At 38.7% G+C, this 19216-nt stretch overlaps 1 protein-coding gene and 1 pseudogene across 2 annotated transcripts; both read left to right on the top strand.

The window, feature by feature from the left end:
- Positions 1-5246: 5246 nt before the first annotated feature.
- LOC147940106 (uncharacterized) lies at positions 5247-8901 on the top strand. The gene is made up of 6 exons (XM_087461151.1): positions 5247-5520; positions 5620-6464; positions 6569-6854; positions 7658-7746; positions 7858-8273; positions 8478-8901. Exons 1-6 carry the CDS (start codon positions 5247-5249, stop codon positions 8899-8901), a joined length of 2334 nt encoding a protein of 777 aa, XP_087317277.1.
- A 6181-nt stretch (positions 8902-15082) lies between these two features.
- On the top strand, positions 15083-17454 carry LOC104709549 (putative terpenoid synthase 16; annotated as a pseudogene). The gene is made up of 6 exons (XR_015563168.1): positions 15083-15320; positions 15406-15784; positions 15872-16093; positions 16167-16314; positions 16411-16633; positions 16909-17454. The product of XR_015563168.1 is annotated as a putative terpenoid synthase 16 (transcript).
- The last annotated feature ends 1762 nt before the right edge of the window (positions 17455-19216 follow it).

Raw genomic sequence — 19216 nt, 5'->3', positions numbered from 1 at the left:
TATCATAATGTGGCAAGGTGATATCGATGAGCTTGATGAGAGTCTCTTGAGTCATAGGGTCATCACCATGCCGTATACCATTCCGTTCATGCAAAATAGAATTGATACTAGGTTTTTGTGTGTCTGTCCTAGCAGGTTCAATTAACCCTATGAAGTTGTAGTACCTAAGGTGTCAATCTAAATGGGAGGTTGATAGCAATCAAGATGCACTCAACGTATCACAAGTCAAGCCAATTTAAAAAGAGTGTCTGTCTAACAATCCTAGAATGATCAGAATGCAAAATGTAAATGAAGTACACAACTAGAAACAAAAATGCATGACAAGAAGCGAACATGAATAATTAAAAGCAAAAACGATTCTAAGCATGAACTAAATAGCAAGATCATAAACGGTTTCAGGAATGCAATATCAATCAGAAAGATAGAAGTCCTAAGGATGTGAGTAATTGATGTTGGCGGAGTCTCCTAGTCTACAGAGTGTTTAACATGCCACAAGCAAACTATCCCTAAACAATGAACATCACGACTTAGCTAATCCAATCTCTTGGCAGAAGCTACTCAGACTCAACCACTTCCAAACCTAGCTCTCGCTAGAGAAACATGGTCGATCAGGCATGACGAACCAGTTCATTCACGTCAACGAACACCCTAGACAACTAATCTCTTAGGCAAGGAATGCAAGTCTCTGGCACTAGTTGGTCAGACATTTCATCAAACACCTTTTGGGTGCGGAAATGTCTAAGACCTAGTTCCAATTGATCAGAGAGAAACAAGTATTTCTAACTCTAGTCTAGTACAAATCTAAACTTAGACACCCTACATAACAAGATCCTCCACCTAATTTATCCCATCCTCAAGAACTCTAACACTACTCGGATTCAGAAATCATCATCAAGGATACAAACTCGGAAAGCATTGAATCAAGCATCATGAGACAGATAAAAATGATGTGAACAACTTTGTATAAGAAATCCAATGCAAAAACTCAATAAAATCAAAGCTATCTGGATTACAAGATCAAAGAACGCTTTAGGTGGCTAGTGAACCTTATGGAAAAGCGAGATGTCTCGGGTAAAGAATTAACAAAATGTATTTATAGTAAAACATGGAAAGCCCTAAAACGACAAGATAGAAGGTCGGTTCATGAACCCTTCTCGGACGCGTCTTCAGAACAAAACCAGGATGTCGGTTTAATAGCCTCGATCGAGTCGCATCATGAGAGTGTCGATTGAGTCGGGGTCTAGGATGTTTGATCGAATGGCGGCTTGAGAATGTCGATCGAGTGGCAACTTGAAATCGTTGATCGAGAGGCAGCTTGAAAAGTGTCGTCTGGGAGCTGCTGATCGAGTCGTGTCTTGAGGGTGCTCAGGAGCCCTCCTGAGACGTCTTGGTCAAGTCGCTGCTAATATGTCCGATCGAGTGGGAGCTCTCCTTTGCGTGTAGGTCGAGTCAGAATTCAGAACGTACGTGCATCCACTAAAATGGTGATAACTTTTGAAGCACGCTTTTGATTGGCTTGAAATCAATGGCACCGGAAAGATGACTCGATTCACTACAACTTTGATGCAGACGTCAAAAGCTGAATCCCAAAATAAAATCTTCACTCGACTCGATCAAAGACGTGGAAGGTTGGGTCGCTGGACTGCTCTCCTGCTCCCTGTTTGCTTTTGATGGTTTGGACATCTCCTAAAGCGCCTAAAACAACTCCAATATGCAAGATGCATGCAAGAACAATGCAAAGACTACCTAAACATACATATTATGCAAAAGAGACTAAAAACAATGCAAAACAATGAGTTAAGAGAACAAAATGAATGAGAAATGCATGATGCAAGAATGTAAAATATACAAATATGAACTGTGGCTTGAAAGACATACCTAAGAATGAAGTGGTTGAGGATTTAAACATTGACCTGGAGATCAGCATGAGGAGAGTGTCATAGTTGGAATAGTATTGATTTTATAATAACCCTCCAGCTTGATGATCCCAAACCGTTGATAAATAGTTGCGAGATTTTTTCATGGCATAACTGAGAAAACAAATACTTGAATATGATGTATCAAAATGTTTTAACTAAGAGTATCTCCAATGTATTTTCCTATTTTTATTTCCAAAATAGAAGAACTTTAAAGATATGATTGCTGCATAAATATTATTCCTATGTTATGAACATCATGGTGTATACTTTTGAGTAGCTAAAAAACTTATCCTACTGTAGCACACTAAAAGATTAATAGTTAGAGTCAATGACTCAGCCTCTTTTATCATCAGCTTTGTTTTGCTCTATTTCAAAATTTGCTATTTTATTTTTTAGGTTTCCAGAACTTTTCCAGTTTCCATCTTCATTGCTATATTCAGATCTTGGAGATTTTCATGGTTTTTAAATTTAAACAGAATTTAATGGTTTTTAAATTTAAACAGAATTTAACCTATTATTTCATCGCCAGCTCAATAATTTTAAAATAAGTATATTACTATAATAGCATATTTAAGAATTAAGCTTTCAATTAAATTATATAATACTTCTTAACTAAATATTTATATTACAATTATTGAATTCCTTTATTAAATATAGGCTTTTGTTTAATATATATGATTTTATGTGGTGTGTAACATTAGTTATTTTTTGAACAAAAACATAGCAAGTATTACTTAATTAAATTTCATATTTACAAGAATCCAAAATTTTTAGCTTTCAAAAGAAGACATTTAGGTCAGCAACTATAGAGCATTCTCATTTCTAACATAAAACTTACTTCAGTGTTACTTCTTCTCATAAAACTCTGACTCTAACAAGTTTTTTACAAGTTCAACATCTGCAGATAATATGATTCCCAATACAACAAGAGATAGATGAAAGTGAATTCTAGCTGCAATCAGAAAAAGAACCAAAAACATCAAACCTCCTATGGTCTCACCCAATGATGGTATGGAATACTACGATCTAACTTCAGACATCTATATGAATTCATTTAGTGTGTTAAGATTCTTAATTTATATATACCTTAAAACATCTTCTATGATTCTCTCACACGTATGTTAGATTCCATGGCTGCTAAAAGAGCACGAAAAGAGAGGCGAAATATGTCGAAGACTGTAACATCCCGAACCAAATATAGGGTGGGCGTTGATCGACACCAAGGTGAGTGTCGGTCGACAACACTAAATTGGTGGTTGTTAGGTTTGTTTTTCAAAATCGCTCGGTTTAACTTTGTTTAATTTTTGAGAGAAAACCTAAGTTTTTGCCATAGTTGTGTTTGTCGCTTATGGGAGAGAAAGAGAAAGAGAGAGAAAAGTTATGAGTTTGATCCTGAGAGCAAAGGAAGCCTTCAGGAGGGTTAAAAGGAGCATAAGGGTCTGTTTTGGGAGTTGTTGGTGTTAGGGAGGTTGTTGTGCTGTTGTTCCTTGTCTCCTTTGTCCTAAATCTCTTTCTAGATCAAGTTGAGCGCATGACCATGGCTTATCTGAGCATGAAATCTCAGAGTGTTCTGTGTTTCTCTGTGATTTGGTAAGTTGATTCTTTGCTTTTGTGTTTTTAGTGATTCTTATGGCCTTATTTGGCTATTGTGACATTCCTAAACAAATGGTGGCTTTGGAGGATGATTTGCGGTCAATGGAGGTGCATGGAATTGATGCTAGGGCATCAGTGTCGATCGACACCATGAGGGTGTCGGTTAACACCATTCTCGATGGTTCGTGAGTAATTGATGCGAGTGTCGGTCAACACTGGAGGTGAGTGTCGCTTGACACTGGAGAGGAGTGTCGGTGGATAAAAGGCGAGTGTCGCTCGAGAAAAGGAGAGTGTCGGCCGACAATGGAGGCGAGTCTTGGTCGACACAAGGCGAGGTGCCGGTCGATTGACGTGTTTTCTTTTGTTGTCTGGCTTGACTGTGACTTGCTTGTTATTGTTGTTTGTTGCTTTGAGATCTTGTTTCTTGTGTGCATTTCCTAGTAGATGGTAGGATTGTCTCACTAAATATTTGTAATGATACTCATGCATCTCAATTGTTGTTTGTGGTGCAGGTATGTGACGTGAAATTAAGGCAGTTTGGAGGAGGATGATCTAGGGTCTTGATTATGTGTTGATGGTTATGTGATGAAACCATGGACAGCTCAACCAAACCACACGGACCTGAGGAGCAGCTTGAATCTGAGGAAGCATCAGAGGAGTAGCTTGTACCAGAGGAAGCATCGGAGGAGCCGCTTGTACCAACAGAAGCATCGGAGGAAGCATTGATCGTTCCAGCGGGTCCTCTTACAAGATCAAAATTCAGGAGGTTCAACCAAGCTATCAATTGACTAATCAAGGAGCTGGACAAGAAGCAAGAAGATGTGGCTCAAACCATTTGAAATATGCTCACAGCTCAGGGTGTTCGATGAAGGGTTAAGTGTTGCTTATGCCCTCTTTTTCCTTTGTCTAGCTTTGTCCCATTGGGTTTTCTTGACAAGGTTTTTAATAAGGCTTAAGTGACACTTTTAAGACCCCTTTGTCACCCCATTTCGTGGTCCAAGGCCCATCTATTTGCTTTGGCCCATTTTCTATTTCTTTGTTCAAACTTTGCATTTATTGCTTTTGTAATTTTCTAGACATTGTGCATGAGCTTGACCTTGTTAATGCTCTTGCATGATTTTTCCCTTCTCTCCTCCTCTCCTTTGTCCCCCTTCTTCTATTTAAACTCCTTGTAGTTCTCATTTGTTTCTCATCAAACATTTCAATCAAAAACCTTCTTTCTACTTGTTTGATCAGAGAAGTGTGTAGTATCTTCTCAACTTGTTTACTTCTTAGTGTGTCATATCTAATTTGTAATCAAGACTGTAGTCTGAGAGATCTCCATCTCTCTTAGAAGTACACTTCGTTCTCCCCTTCAATCCGCTGCAATTTCACCTCTTCACCTTCTCCGCCGTTTATCCTCTCCAAAACCTTGCAAAGTGTGTCCTTGGGAATAGATCTTCATCTAGGAGTATATCATGTGGTAACATATCCACTTTGCAACCAGGTTTTGAAATTCCATTCGTCACTTTCTATTTTCCCAGATTTTTCGTTCATCTTGCAAGAATTTTATAAAATATTTTACTCATTTAAAAATTACGAAATCAACTGCATTTGCATCCTCTTTGAGTCTATCATTTTTAAAAATTGAGTTTGGAGTTTTTGGATTCGTTTTCATATTTTTTCAGATCTGTTTTTAGTTACGTATTTTTGGAACTATTTAGTTGTTGGATCTTTGTTTTATTTTCAGGTACCATGGTGACATCAGATGAGGAAGAGTCATCAACCTCTAGCCTGGAAAAGAGAATCAAGAAATCTGTCACAGAAGCTATGGCAACCATGCTTGATGCAAAACTTGGTGCTCTACACTTGAATCAAGTCAAGCCAGAAGCAAATCAACGTCAAAGGCAGCACCAGGAGGAGACAAGACCAAATGATGAGACAAGAGAGTACTACAGTCACGCCTCCTCTCACAGTAGTCAACGCACACGTCGACAAGACCGACCACTACCTAGAGATCCTTTGGGAGGTCTAAAGTTCAAAATTCCTGCTTTCCATGCAACCAGCAACCCATATACTTACTTGGAGTGGGAGTAGAAAATTGAGTTAGTCTTTGTTTGTCAAGAAGTCACCGAGGACAACAAGGTTAAAGTTGCTGCTACTGAGTTCTACGACTATGCCTTAAGTTGGTGGGATCAACTTGTTACCAGCCGCAGACGTGCCGGAGATATGCTGATCGAAACATGGAACCAGCTGAAAGCCGTCATGCGAAGAATATTTGTGCCGATTTATTATCACCGCGATCTACATCAACGCTTCAGGAATTTGGTTCAAGGAAGCAAGTCAGTTGAGAAGTACTTCAAGGAAATGGAAACCCTTATGCCAAGAGCTGATATTCAAGAAGATGGAGAAGCTGTTATGTCGCGATTCATAGGAGGTCTTAACCGAGAATTCCAAGACCGTCTAGAAACCCAGCACTATGTTGAACTTGAGGAGATGCTTCACAAGGCAATCATGTTCGAACAGCAAATCAAAAGGAAGAATTCCCGATCCAGCTACAACACCGCCAAGACCAACTACAGCTCGGGAAAACCAAGTTATCAAAAGGAGGAAAAGCCCGGCTACCAAAAGGACTACAAGCTATTTGTCAAGCCGAAACAACTAGATTCAGACCTGAAAGGAAAGGGTAAGGAGGTGAACACTAGGGCAAGGGATATTCAATGCTTTAAGTGTCAAAGACTTGGGCATTATGCGAGCGAGTGTTCCAACAAAAGAATCATGGTCCTTAGAGATAAAGGCGAAGTAGAATCTGAAGAAGAGCGTTCGGAAAATGACTCTTTGGAAGAGGGTTTGGAAGCCCCCACTAAGGGAGAGTTGCTTGTTGCGAGGAGATCTTTGAGTGTTCTAACTAAGGCTGAGGAGCAAGCACAAAGGGAAAACTTGTTTCACACTCGATGCTTGGTCAAGGATAAGGTATATAGTTTAATTATTGATGGTGGTAGTTGTACTAATGTTGCGAGCAGGACTATGGTTGAAAATCTTGGCTTAGAAGTGCTCTCCAATGGCTTAATAAAAAGGTTGAGATGTCCGTCAAGGAGCAAGTCAAGGTGCCGCTTTCAATTGGTAAGTATCAGGACGAGATCATGTGCGACATTCTACCGATGGACGCTAGCCACATCCTTCTTGGACGTCTATGGCAATCAGACCGACAAGTTGTCCACGATGGTTTCACTAATCGACACACCTTCGAACACAATGGACAAAAAACGACTCTCATTCCGATGACTCCGCATGAAGTCTATCTAGACCAGCTAAGCATGAAACAGCGGGCCACCAAACCAACTGAATCAATCGATACCAAGGGTAAGAAAAAGGTAATTCATAATAGTTTACTCTTTGTTTACAAAGAAACTCTTGCTTATTCAACTAACCCCGAACCAGTGCTACCGAGTAAGATTGAGTTGGTTTTGCAAGAATATAAGGACGTGTTTCGGGAGGACAATCCCATTGGTTTTACCGCCCATCCAAGGGATCGAGCATCAAATCGAATTTTTACTAGGAGCCGCTTTACCAAATCGACCAGCTTACCACACCAACCCAACCGAAACAAAAGAACTCGAAAGACAAGTGAACGAGCTTATGGACAAAGGACATATTCGAGAAAGCATGTGTCCATGTGCCATTCCAGTGTTACTAGTACCAAAGAAAGATGGGAGCTGGCGAATGTGCGTGGACTGCCGAGTCATCAACATTATTACGGTTAAGTATCGCCACCCTATCCCTCGATAGATGATATGCTTGATGAATTTCATGGTCCTAGCATCTTTTCGAAAATTGATCTTAAAAGTGGTTATCATCAAATCCGGATGAAAGAAGGTGATGAGTGGAAAACGGCTTTTAAAACCAAACAAGAGTTATATGAATGGTTAGTTATGCCATTTGGATTAACTAATGCGCCTAGCACTTTCATGAGATTGATGAATCATGTACTTAGGAAACATATTGGAGTATTTGTTGTGGTTTATTTTGATGATATCTTGGTTTACAGCAAAAATTTGGAGGATCATGTCATGCATCTTAAACTTGTTTTGGATTTTCTTCGAAAGGAAAAGCTTTATTCAAACTTTAAAAGTGAACCTTTTGCACATATAATCTTGTTTTCCTAGGCTTTCTTGTGAGTGCAGATGGAATCAATGTTGATGAGGAAAAAGTCAAGGCGATAAAAGAATGGCCAAGCCCTACGAATGTGAGCGAGGTGAGGAGCTTTCACGGTTTAGCAAGATTCTACCGACAGTTTGTCAAGGACTTCAGCACCATTTCTGCCCCGCTTACGGAAATCATTAAGAAGGACGTTGGATTCAAATAGGAAGCTGCACAAGAAAACGCCTTCCAGGCCTTGAAAGAGAATCTTACTAAATCTCATGTTTTAATTCTTCCTAATTTTATGAAAACTTTTGAGATTGAGTGTGATGCCTCCGGGATAGGTATTGGAGCTGTTTTGATGCAGGATCATAAGCCCATAGCATTCTTCAGTGAGAACCTAGGAGGAGCGACACTCAAATATCCGACCTACGACAAGGAGCTCTACGCATTGGTCCGAGCATTACAAACTTGGCAGGAGTTCGTCATTCATACTGAACACGAGTCTCTCAAGCATTTAAAGGGTCAACAAAAGCTCAACAAACGTCATGCGCGGTGGATCGAATTCATAGAAACTTTCCCATATGTGATTAAGTACAAAAAAGGGAAAGATAATGTTGTAGCCGACGCATTTTCTCGAAGGTATGTTTTGCTTACTTCTTTGGATGCAAGATTGTTGGGTTTTGAGTAGATAAAGGATTTATATGCTAATGATTCTGATTTTAGCAAAATATTTCAGTCTTGTGAGAAGTTTGCCTTTGGAAAATATTATCGGCATGAGGGTTATTTGTTCTTTGAAAATAGACTTTGTGTACCTCACTCTTTTTTGCGAGAATTGTTTCTAAGGGAACCTCATGGAGGTGGTTTAATGGGACACTTTGGAGTTGTTAAGACATATAAGGTGATGCAAGAACACTTCCATTGGCCGCACAGGAAAAGAGATGTTGAACGACTATGTGAACGGTGCGCGACTTGTAAGCAAGCTAAGGCTAAGGTTAAATCCCACGGTTTGTATACCCCTTTACCTATTCCTTTGCATCCTTGGACTGATATATCTATGGATTTTGTGGTTGGATTGCCTAGGAATAGGGCTGGTAAGGATTCTATCTTTGTGGTGGTTGATCGCTTTTCTAAAATGGCGCATTTTATTCCATGTCATAAAAATGATGATGCATTTCATGTGGCTACCTTGTTCTTTAGAGAAGTTGTTCGTTTGTGTGGCATACCTAAGACCATAGTTTCTGATCGTGACACTAAGTTCCTTAGTTAATTTTGGAAAACTTTGTGGTCTAAATTAGGAACTAGATTGCTTTTTTCTACTACATGTCATCCGCAAACTGATGGTCAAACTGAAGTTGTCAATCGAACCTTGTCTACATTATTGCGTATGCTCATTAAAAAGAATCTTAAGACTTGGGAAGATTTCTTGCCGCATGTTGAATTTGCTTATAATCATTCTATGCATTCTGCGACTAAGTTTTCTCCTCTTGAAATCGTTTATGGATTCAACCCCACATCTCCTTTGGATCTGATGCCTTTACCTTTGAGTGAGAGATCAAGTCTTGATAGCAAGAAGAAGGCTGATTTAGTAAAATAGGTTCACAAAAAGGCTAAGGAAAATCTTGAGGCCCGGACAAAGTTTTATGAGAAGTAAGCGAACAAAGGGCGAAAAGAAGTCGTCTTCAATGAGAGTGACCAAGTATGGGTTAATCTTAGGAAGGAGCGTTTCCCGGAGGAGCGAACATCCAAACTAATGCCAAGAATTGATGGACCATTCACAGTGCTCAAAAGGATCAACAACAATGCCTACCAACTTGACCTCCAAGGTAAGTACAAAGTTAATGGCAGTTTCAATGTTTCTCATCTTCTTCCTTATTTTGCAGATAATTTGGATTTGAGGTCAAATCCTTTCCAGTGGGAGAGGATGATGAGACCATGAACAGGTCAACCAAACCACACGGACCTGAGGAGCAGCTTGAACCTGAGGAAGCATCGGAGGAGCAGCTTGTACCAGAGGAAGCATTGTTCGTTCCGGTAGATCCTATTACAAGATAAAAATTCAGGAGGTTCAACCAAGCTATCAATGGACTAATCAAGGAGCTGGAAAGAAGCAAGAAGACGTGGCTCAAACCATTTGGATGATGCTCACAGCTCAGGGTGTTCGATGAAGGGTTAAGTGTTGCTTATGTACTCTTTTTCCCTTGTCAAGTTTTGTCCCATTGGGTTTTCTTGACAAGATTTTTAAAGAGGCTTAAGTGAAACTTTCAAGGCTCCGTTTTCAACTCATTTCGTGGTCCAATACCCATCTATTTGCCTTGGCCCATTTTCTATTTCTTTGTTCAAACTTTGCATTTATTGCTTTTGTAATTTCCTAGACATTGTGCATGAGGTTGACCTTGTTAATGCTCTTGCATGATTTTTCCCTTCTCTCCTCCTCTCCTTCGTCCCCCTTCTTCTATTTAAACTCCTTGTAGTTCTCATTTGTTTCTCATCAAATATTTCAATCAAAAACCTTCTTATACTTGTTTAATCAGAGAAGTGTGTAGTATCTTCTCAACTTGTTTACTTCTTAGTGTATCATATCTAAGTTGTAATCAAGCATGTAGTCTAAAAATCTCCATCTCTCTTAGAAGTACACTTCGTTCTCCCCTTCAATCCGCTGCAATTCCACCTCTTCACCTTCTCCGTCGTTCATCTCTCCATTCTGCTGCATCTTCCACCCATTCATCATCATCATTCCGTCCATCCTCTCGAAAACCTTGAAAAGTGAAGTGTATCCTTGGGAATAAATCCTCATCCATGAGTCTATCATTATGTCTTGTTGTAATGTTGGAACTTTGTATAGAAGTATGCTAGGTTGTTGGGTAGAATGACTAGGAATAATATGGTGTTTATGATTTATTGGAGATAGTTTGATATATGTTTTTCACTATGCATATTGGTTATTGTTGGTTTATTGATGATTGGTGGATTGTTTGGTTAATTAAGTATTATGGGGCACTTGATTAATGTATTAAAAAAAAACGGGTTTGGTTGTTTCAGTTTGGTATCAGAGCCCTTACGGTTCTAGTGTGAATTAATGGATGATTCAGAGCAGTTTAGAAATTTAATTGGTTGAATTATATTCACGTTGCTTGATGCATGATGTTGTTTGATGGAATTGATTATGAGTATTTAGTTAATTTGCATTTGGTATGGAGACATAGTATCATCCTCTTTGAGCCTTCAACGGAATTCCACGGTAAGAGGTGTTATGTGTAGTTGTGTTGTTTGGTTGCTTAGCCTTTGGTCTTTGGTAGTGCATATAGTTAGGGGTGGTGCTGTTGCTGGTCGTGGACGTGGACGTGGTCGTGGTAGGGGCAGAAGACTAGTTGCAAGTGAGACCGTGGATTAGAGATTGATGGCTGAGGGCGTCGGCGAGTTGCAAGCATTTCAGGAGGGTCCGTGGGTGTGGCCAGTAGTGGTACCGATGATACCATAGGCGCTGGTTAAGCTGGGAAGGGTGGTGTCACTGCCGGGTTAATCGGTGGTGGGGGTCGTAGTAGATGGACCCTCTGGTGGAGATGTTAGCATAGCAAACTTGTTAGCGCAGGTGGTTGAGTGGTTACCGGGAGTTGTACTGGCGCAGGTTCCGGTTGTGCCACCTATGACGGTGGAAGTACAACAGCCAGTGGCTGAAGGTGCAGGAGCTCATTCGTAGTACATTAGTATGCTGGGAGAGATGCGTAGGATCGGTACGGTTTAGTTCTCGGGTGGTACAGACCATACTGTAGCTTATGCGTGGAGGAGGAGGCTAGAGTGCAACTTCCAGTCTCTCAGATGTCTTGAGGAGTATCAAGTGGATATAGGGGCCCATTACCTGGCAGATGAGGCTCATGTGTGGCGGAGGTCAGTGGCTGGCAAGAGGGTGAAGAGGAACATGACCTAGGTTGACTTTGTGGAGGAGTTCAACAACAAGTATTTTCCTCGGGAGGCACATGATCAGATGGAGGTGCGTTTTCTAAAATTGACTCAAGGGGCTCAGTCAGTTCGTGAGCTGGACGTGGAGTTCAGCCGGCTCTTAGTTTATCGGGGTCGAGAGATGAGGAGTCTGAGGCTGCTCAGGTGAGGAGGTTAATGAGGGTCCTTCGTGAGAACTTGTGGATCCACTATAGAGGGAGAAACTACACCACGAGGGCAAAGCTGGTGGAGACCACGACTGGGATCTAGGACGACTTAAGGGGGTAGACCGTGGTGGTTATCCCAACCGTTCAGACAGCGGAGACGCTGGAGTAGAGCATTTCGAGCAAGGGCAGAAATTGGTGCAAGGACATATGAAGAAGCGGGAGGACACAGTGGTGACAAATACAAGTGGTCAGGGATGCTACGGGTGTGAGAGCATGGATCATAGGTTGGCGAGTTGTCCGAAGAGGAGTGGGATGCAAGGAAAAATTCGAGTGTGCTTCTACTATAGGGAGGTGGGGCATATCAGGGCTTAGTGTCCAAAGTTGCAGCAGATGACAGTGGTAGTGGTGCAGCTGAATGAAGGGCCGGGCGCTTATCCCAGAATTTAACTTTTTGGTTTTAAACGATTGTTGCATTTGAAAATTTAATAAGATGATTAGCTCTTATGGAATGTTGATGTGTAATGGGTTAAATGATTATGAATTGTTATAACTTGCCTATTTCGGTAAGAGCATGTGTAAACACCCGAGTAGTTGGCATGTTTAATTGGCTTGAAGAGTGGTCATGATGGTGATGATATTCTAGAGAGAGAATATGGTGGTTGGTAGGACATTGTAATGTTTTACACAAACCACAAGAGGTAGTTCCGATCGGGAGTTGCTTATAGACATTATGACTTGTTTGCTCATGAGGAGATGATTAGTTCTCCCGGGTAGATGAGCAGTTCTTCGGAGGAGATGATTAGTTTTTCTGGGAAAATGATTAGTTTTTCTGAGGATGATTAGTTTCCATGGTGCATTATGGGCTTGAGGGTTGCAACCCTAAGAGCAGTAGAGGAGATGATTAGTTCTCCTAGGGAATGATTTGTTCCTCGGAGGGGATGAGTAGTTCTTCTAGTACCAAGATCCCAAGGGTGACGATCCAATAGTGAGATGGTATGGCTCCAGGACGACGGTCTGAGAGTGCAGGCGGTGCAGTTTGAAGGTTGCGACATGAGAACAGATGAGTGAGGGAGCAAACAATGTCTATGACGTGGTTATGAGCATACTGACTGGATGTAGACCTTGTAGGTCAGGACTGATCTCAGGTTTTGCTGGTGTTGACTAGTAGTGTCAGGTTGGTTTGGGCCTGTAGTGTCCTGGTTACGGTAGACCGGATGGTTAGGTGGTGCGAACCGTTGCGACAGTGGTTGGAGTTTGCATATGAGTGGTGGTGTGTTAACATCCCGAACCCAATTTGGGGTGGTTGTCGGTCGACACCACCAAATTGGTGGTTGTTTGGTTTGTTTCAAAATCGCTCGGTTTAATTTGGTTTGGTTTTGGAGAGAAACTCTAAGTCATTTAAAGGCTCGACAATCCTTTTTTTTTGCCCTAGTTGTGTTGTAGCTTCAGGGAGAGAAAGAAAAAGAGAGAAAAAGGTTGTAAGTTTATTTTTTAGAGCAAAGGGAGTCTTGAGGAGGGTTAAGAGGAGCAGAAGGGTCTGTTTTGGGGTTGTCAAGGAGAGGAGAAGGAGGTTTCGTGGTTGTTGGTGAGAGGGAAGTCGTTGTGGTGTTGTTCCTTGTCTTGTTCGTCCTAAATCTCTTTCTAGATCAAAGTGAGTGCATGACCATGGCTCATATGAGCATGAGATATCAGTGTGTTCTGTGTTCTTTTGTGATTTGGTGGGTTGATTCTTTTCTTGTTGTATTTATCTTGATTCATATGGCCTTCTTTGGCTATTGTGACGTTCCTGAACAAATGGTGGCTTTGGAAGATGAGTTGCGGTCGATGGCAGGGCCTTGAATTGTGTTGATCGACACCATGAGGGTGTCGCTCGACACCAATCGCGATGGTTCGTGAGTGATTGATACGAGTGTCGGTCAACACCAGTTCTTAGCAGATGGCTGATGTGTTTTATTTTGTTGGATGGCTTGACTATGACAGGCTTGTGATTATTGTTTGTTGCTTTGGGGTCTTATTGTTTGTGTAAATAGTCCAGTAGATGGGAGGATTGTGTCACTAAGTATTTGTGATAGTACTTACGTATCTCAATTGTTGTTTGTGGTGCAGGTATTGACATGAAATCATGGCAATGAGGAACAGGAGGATCTATGGTCTCGATTGTGTGTTGATGGTTATGTCTTGTTGTATTGTTGGGATCTTGTATACAAATATGCTAGGTTGTTGGTTAGAATGACTAGAATAATATGGTGTTGATGATTTATTGGAGATGGTCATATTAGTTATTGTTGGTTTATTGATTATTGGTGGGTTGGTTTGTTAGTTAAGTATTATGGGATACTTGATTAATGTGTTTAAAAGAAAAACGGGTCGAACTGTTTCAAATACCTACAAATAGACATATAATAGTTGGCTTAATGTGTTTATATAGATATTTTTCTAGGTGGTGGTAACCAATATATTTGTAATATACAACATATTTAGATGTAAAAAAAAACACACTTTTAAATTTTAGTAGTAACATACATTAAAAATTTGTAAATAGATATAAATTAATGTATTATAACAAAAAAAAGTATAAATAATTTACAACAAATTTTAGTATATTTTTATTAAATTTAATTTATGTACAAAATTTTAAAACATACACATCGGATGAGTCTTTGTCTATTATATATACAGTAAAACAAATCAATGATTGATGTTAAAAGACACAATAAGGTAAGTGGCTTGATTTAATAATTAATTGATTATTATATTGGTCAGGTGAACAAATTGCAAAAACTGCAACACGCCTATATATATTGCCAGTAAATAATGGATTCCATATTCCATATAAAATACTAAATACTTAATAACATGGAAGTCATAAAAATTTTACGACCTCAACTTCCTCTTCGTACCCATTGCAACTTATTTCCGGTACGCAAACACTCTCCCTTTCTGTTGACGTCAAAATCACTTAAGCAACCAAAGAAGGTTATTTTGAAGGCCACTGCTACTTCCGCTTTTGATGGTCATGAAAGTAATCGTAAATTCAAGAAATTGCCACCTTCAGAATGGACTCATCACTTCCTTTCTGTTCGGGTTGATAACTCGGTTAGTATATATACTGTTCAAATAATTGCTAGGCGCTACTCTGGGCTCCAAGGTAAAGCTAGCGCCTAGCAAAAAACTCAGAGATTATACAGACTTTAATTGAAGATTATATGGGATTTAATTATATGTATAGTTTTTGTGTATATCTCTGACAAAGATCTGGGAGGAAAACTCTTTGTTTTATCACTGACAAAGATCTTGATTATTTAGGAAATGGATGTGCTTTGGAGAGAGATCGAGGCATTAAAGCCAAAAGTGAGGGGAATGCTCTTGTCTTCCCAAGGCCTTGAAGCCAAAACGAAGAGAATCATTTTGATATATCACCTGGTCAGCCTTGGTCTTGCGTGGCATTTTGAGGATGAGATCAAAGAGAGTCTTGAAGAGAGTTTCAAAAGCGTAACGGACATTATGGTTGGTGAATATGATTTGTACAAAGTTTCCATCATTTTTTGGGTTTTCAGGACATACCGTCACAACATGTCTTCTGGTAAGGAAAATCTAGTTAGAGTTTTAAAGATCCATTGTTCACATATACAAACATTTATTTTGCCTCTCATTTATTTGATCGATAGATGTGTTCAAGAGATTCCAAACAGACGATGGGAAGTTCAAGGAACATCTTACAGAGGATACTAAGGGTATTCTGGCCTTGTATGAAGCAGCTAACATGGGGATGAAAACAGATTATGTAATGGACGAAGCATTGAGCTTTGCGACGACCCATTTAGAATACTTTTCCACTGGCAAAATGTGCCCGTCTCATTTTTCAACACGAATACAAAATGCTCTTGGTATATCACAGTACCACAACATGGAGATAATAGTCGCAATGGGATATATCCCTTTTTATGAACAAGAAGATGACCACGACGTAGTGCTGCTCAAGTTTTCCAAACTCAATTTCAACTTACTTCAGCTCCATTACACTCAAGAACTCAAAATCGTGTCAGAGTATGTAATCTCTTCAGTGACTAGTATTTTTACGTCTACTACTTAAATGATTTATATATATCTTATCTTATATGTTCTGTTCAAAAGGTGGTACAAGGACCAAGATTTTCCATCAAGGTTGCCACCATACTATAGAGACAGAATCGTGGAGTTGCATTTCTTTGTGTTAGCAATGTTTTTTGAGCCACAATTCTCACGTGCGAGGATTATGCTGACTAAGTTCTACACAATTTTAGTAATTCTAGATGACACCTATGATAGATATGCAACTCTTCTTGAGGCGGAGAGCCTCTCTACCGCTCTTGAAAGGTACACTATACATACTAAAATAACAAAACAAAAAAATGATGATCATGAAGATGATGAATTGATGATGATGCAGCTGAGCTCCTGATGATGTCAACTCCATGTATCATCTGCCAAATTATCTGAAAGTTGTATGCAAAATTATATTTGATGCCTTTGAAGAGTACGAATCAGAAATGGGGCCAGAAGGAAGATTGTACTGCCTGAAAGAAAAAATAGAAGAAGCAACCAGTCAAACCATTCTCTCTCAATCATGGTAAGATGCATACCCTAATTGTAGCTTGTTTAAAATTACTGAAAACAACATATATTGGTTGCAGTTCAAGAGACTTGTGAAAGCCAACCATGACCTTGCCTAGTTTTGATGAGTATATGGAAGTTGGTGAAGTCGAGAGTACAGTGTACGCGCTTTTAACAGTGGCTTTGATGGGTATGGGAGAGGTTGTCAAGGAAGAAGCGTACCAATGGCTAAAATCTAGACCTAAACTCATTGAATCATCATGTACCAAAGCACGTCTACTGAATGACATTGCTGGCTTCGAGGTACAAACACATTCAACAATTGTTTCATCAACTTTTGCTATGAAGAGTGTTTAGCCAAATCCCATTTGATCAACCATACATATTTGTTTAAGTTTTCTTCAGCTATGGTAAAATATGAAAATTCAATATCATATATTTTACCCTCCAGAAAATTAAGATTAAAAATCATACAACTATGTTCTAGTGAAAGGAGTAATTCCATCTCATCGGTTAGTATCTGTGACATAATTATTATTATTATTCTTATTCTTATTATTTATGCGTGTCTTGACTAGGACGATATGAATAGAGGATATGTCACTACTGGGATCAAATGTTATATGAAGCAATATGGAGTTACCAAAAAGGAAGCCATTAAGGAGCTTCGTAAAATTGTTTCGGACATGGACAAGAAAATGAAGGAAGAGTTTTTAAATACAAATGACGTGCCACTTCGCGTTCTGAAGACTGTGATCGACTGTGCCCGCACGTCCAACGTCGCCTATAATGTGGCTGTCGGTGAAGGATTGACCCATCCCGAAGGAAAAATCAGCAGTTACTACATCCCTTCTTTATTTGTCAACCGATTCAGTCTTTAAAGACCTTTGAATCGTAGTTCGAAGATTGGCTACTCCAAACCTCCAAAACTTGGTTTACGGGACTGTGTATGAGGCAATGGGGATTGCGCTCCTTAGTTTCTTCCACTATCATCTCGTGCTTTGTCTAATTGTTTACAAGCCTTTGTGCTTTCCTTTTGTTTCCTGTCCTAAAAAAAAAAATCTTTTTTCTTGTTAAAATATGGAGTTATTATATGCATATTTTCCAAACTGGATTTTGATATGTTCGATGACGAGTGTATAATATATATTTTCAAAGACCATTTTCAACCCCATTCCATTTTCAACTCTAAAATGGAATTCTTTATTTTGGAGTTGATTTTTTTCTACTATGCAAATCAATCACTTAAATTAAATAGTTTTTATTTGATTTATATCAAATAAAATAATTTGTTATTATTTCTTACTAAAATCTTATATATAATATGGGTTAGAAAATTAATTATTTGATTATTTGATAGCTTATAGGTTATATGGATTGTAACCATTAGTTAAATTTCGATTTGAGATCCACTTAGAAAGGATATTTCAAAAAACTGAAATAAAATATCCACTAAATATTTAAGTAACCATATATAGACAATAAAATTTCAAAAAATAATATTATTCACAACAATTTTTAAAAACAATCACTTTTAATCCGGGTCCTAAATTTCAACCCGGTTCTTAACTTTTATTAACAACAACTTCTAAAACTAATCACAAAATTATATTTTATATAAAAACTACAATATAAATAAAAGAAATTTCAACCCATGCTAGAGCAAGGGTCCTAATCTAGTCTATAAATGATAATGTTAATTATGAAGTAGCTCATTTGTTAGAATAACTAGGCTGTCTTAAGTCTTAACACAGATTTATATACTGATTGTACTAATCCACCTATTTGGATGATGCAATCCTTGTATGTTGATAGACTTTATTTTTAATAAAATTATTTTTGCTGAAAAAAAGATAATGTTAATTATATTTTAAAATACAAAATGACATATATTACATATAAAATTGAAAGTACAAATACTAAAACCACTAAATTATTAAGGGAGATTCTCAAAAATAGCACCAAAATAAGTTTTTTTTTTCCAAATGTAGCACAACATCTCTAAAATTACAAAAATAACACTATATTTCAAAATTCATTTTTCAAAGTTAATTTTTAAATTCTAAATACTAAACCCTACTCCTCAAAACTATACCCTAAATGTGAAATTGAGAACCCAAACCTAAAAAAAAATTCTAAAAATTAATTTTAAATATTTTAATGTGTTAAATAGTGCTCTTTTTGGAAATTTATGGAATGTGTGCTATAATTGTCCATAAAACTTTTTTTTAGTGCAATTTTAGGGTATTTCTCAATTATTAATTATATTATTTAATAAAAAACCTCCATTTTATTTCTGCAAAAATTGAGATTTATGAGATCTCACTTTCACCACGACCTCTAATCGGAGAACGATGAACCAATTACACAAGCAACTAAGCTCAAAGCAAGTATCCCAGACCTCTCGCCAATCGATTCTCATCGACGATTGTTGTCATTGTGTTCTCGTCATCGTGTTCTCGTCGCCATTTTCGCGTAGCCGTATTCTCACTGCAAATCTGTTCTAGCATTATCGACCTCGTCGTCTCGTGTAATTGTTTGTGAATTTGATTGATACGATAGAGTCTGTGAAATGAGTGAAAGAAGAGCGAACAAAATCGATAACGGACACATGAGATTGGGTGGACCTAATGGCTCCAATAAACTAAGGTAACCAATCTTTTATGTTTAGGTTGATTTTTTGTAATTTCTCAAATAGTCATGTTCAATTTCATGTTTTCTTTTTCTTTTTGGGAGCACGAAGCTTGACAGGGAAAGTTGTATCTGTAATTGGTTGTACTGTTATTAATTATTACCATGGAGGATTACCAAGACAGTCAAGACGATGGACATGAATTAGAAACATTAGATTTTGATGCATTAGTCTCTGATTTGGAGGTGCTTTGA

This window comes from Camelina sativa, chromosome 8 (assembly GCF_030686135.1).
Source record: "Camelina sativa cultivar CO46 ecotype springtype chromosome 8, ASM3068613v1".
In the NCBI taxonomy this organism is placed as follows: domain Eukaryota; kingdom Viridiplantae; phylum Streptophyta; class Magnoliopsida; order Brassicales; family Brassicaceae; genus Camelina; species Camelina sativa.
Note: the sequence above shows the minus strand (reverse complement) of the source record. Positions and strands in the feature narration are given on the sequence as shown.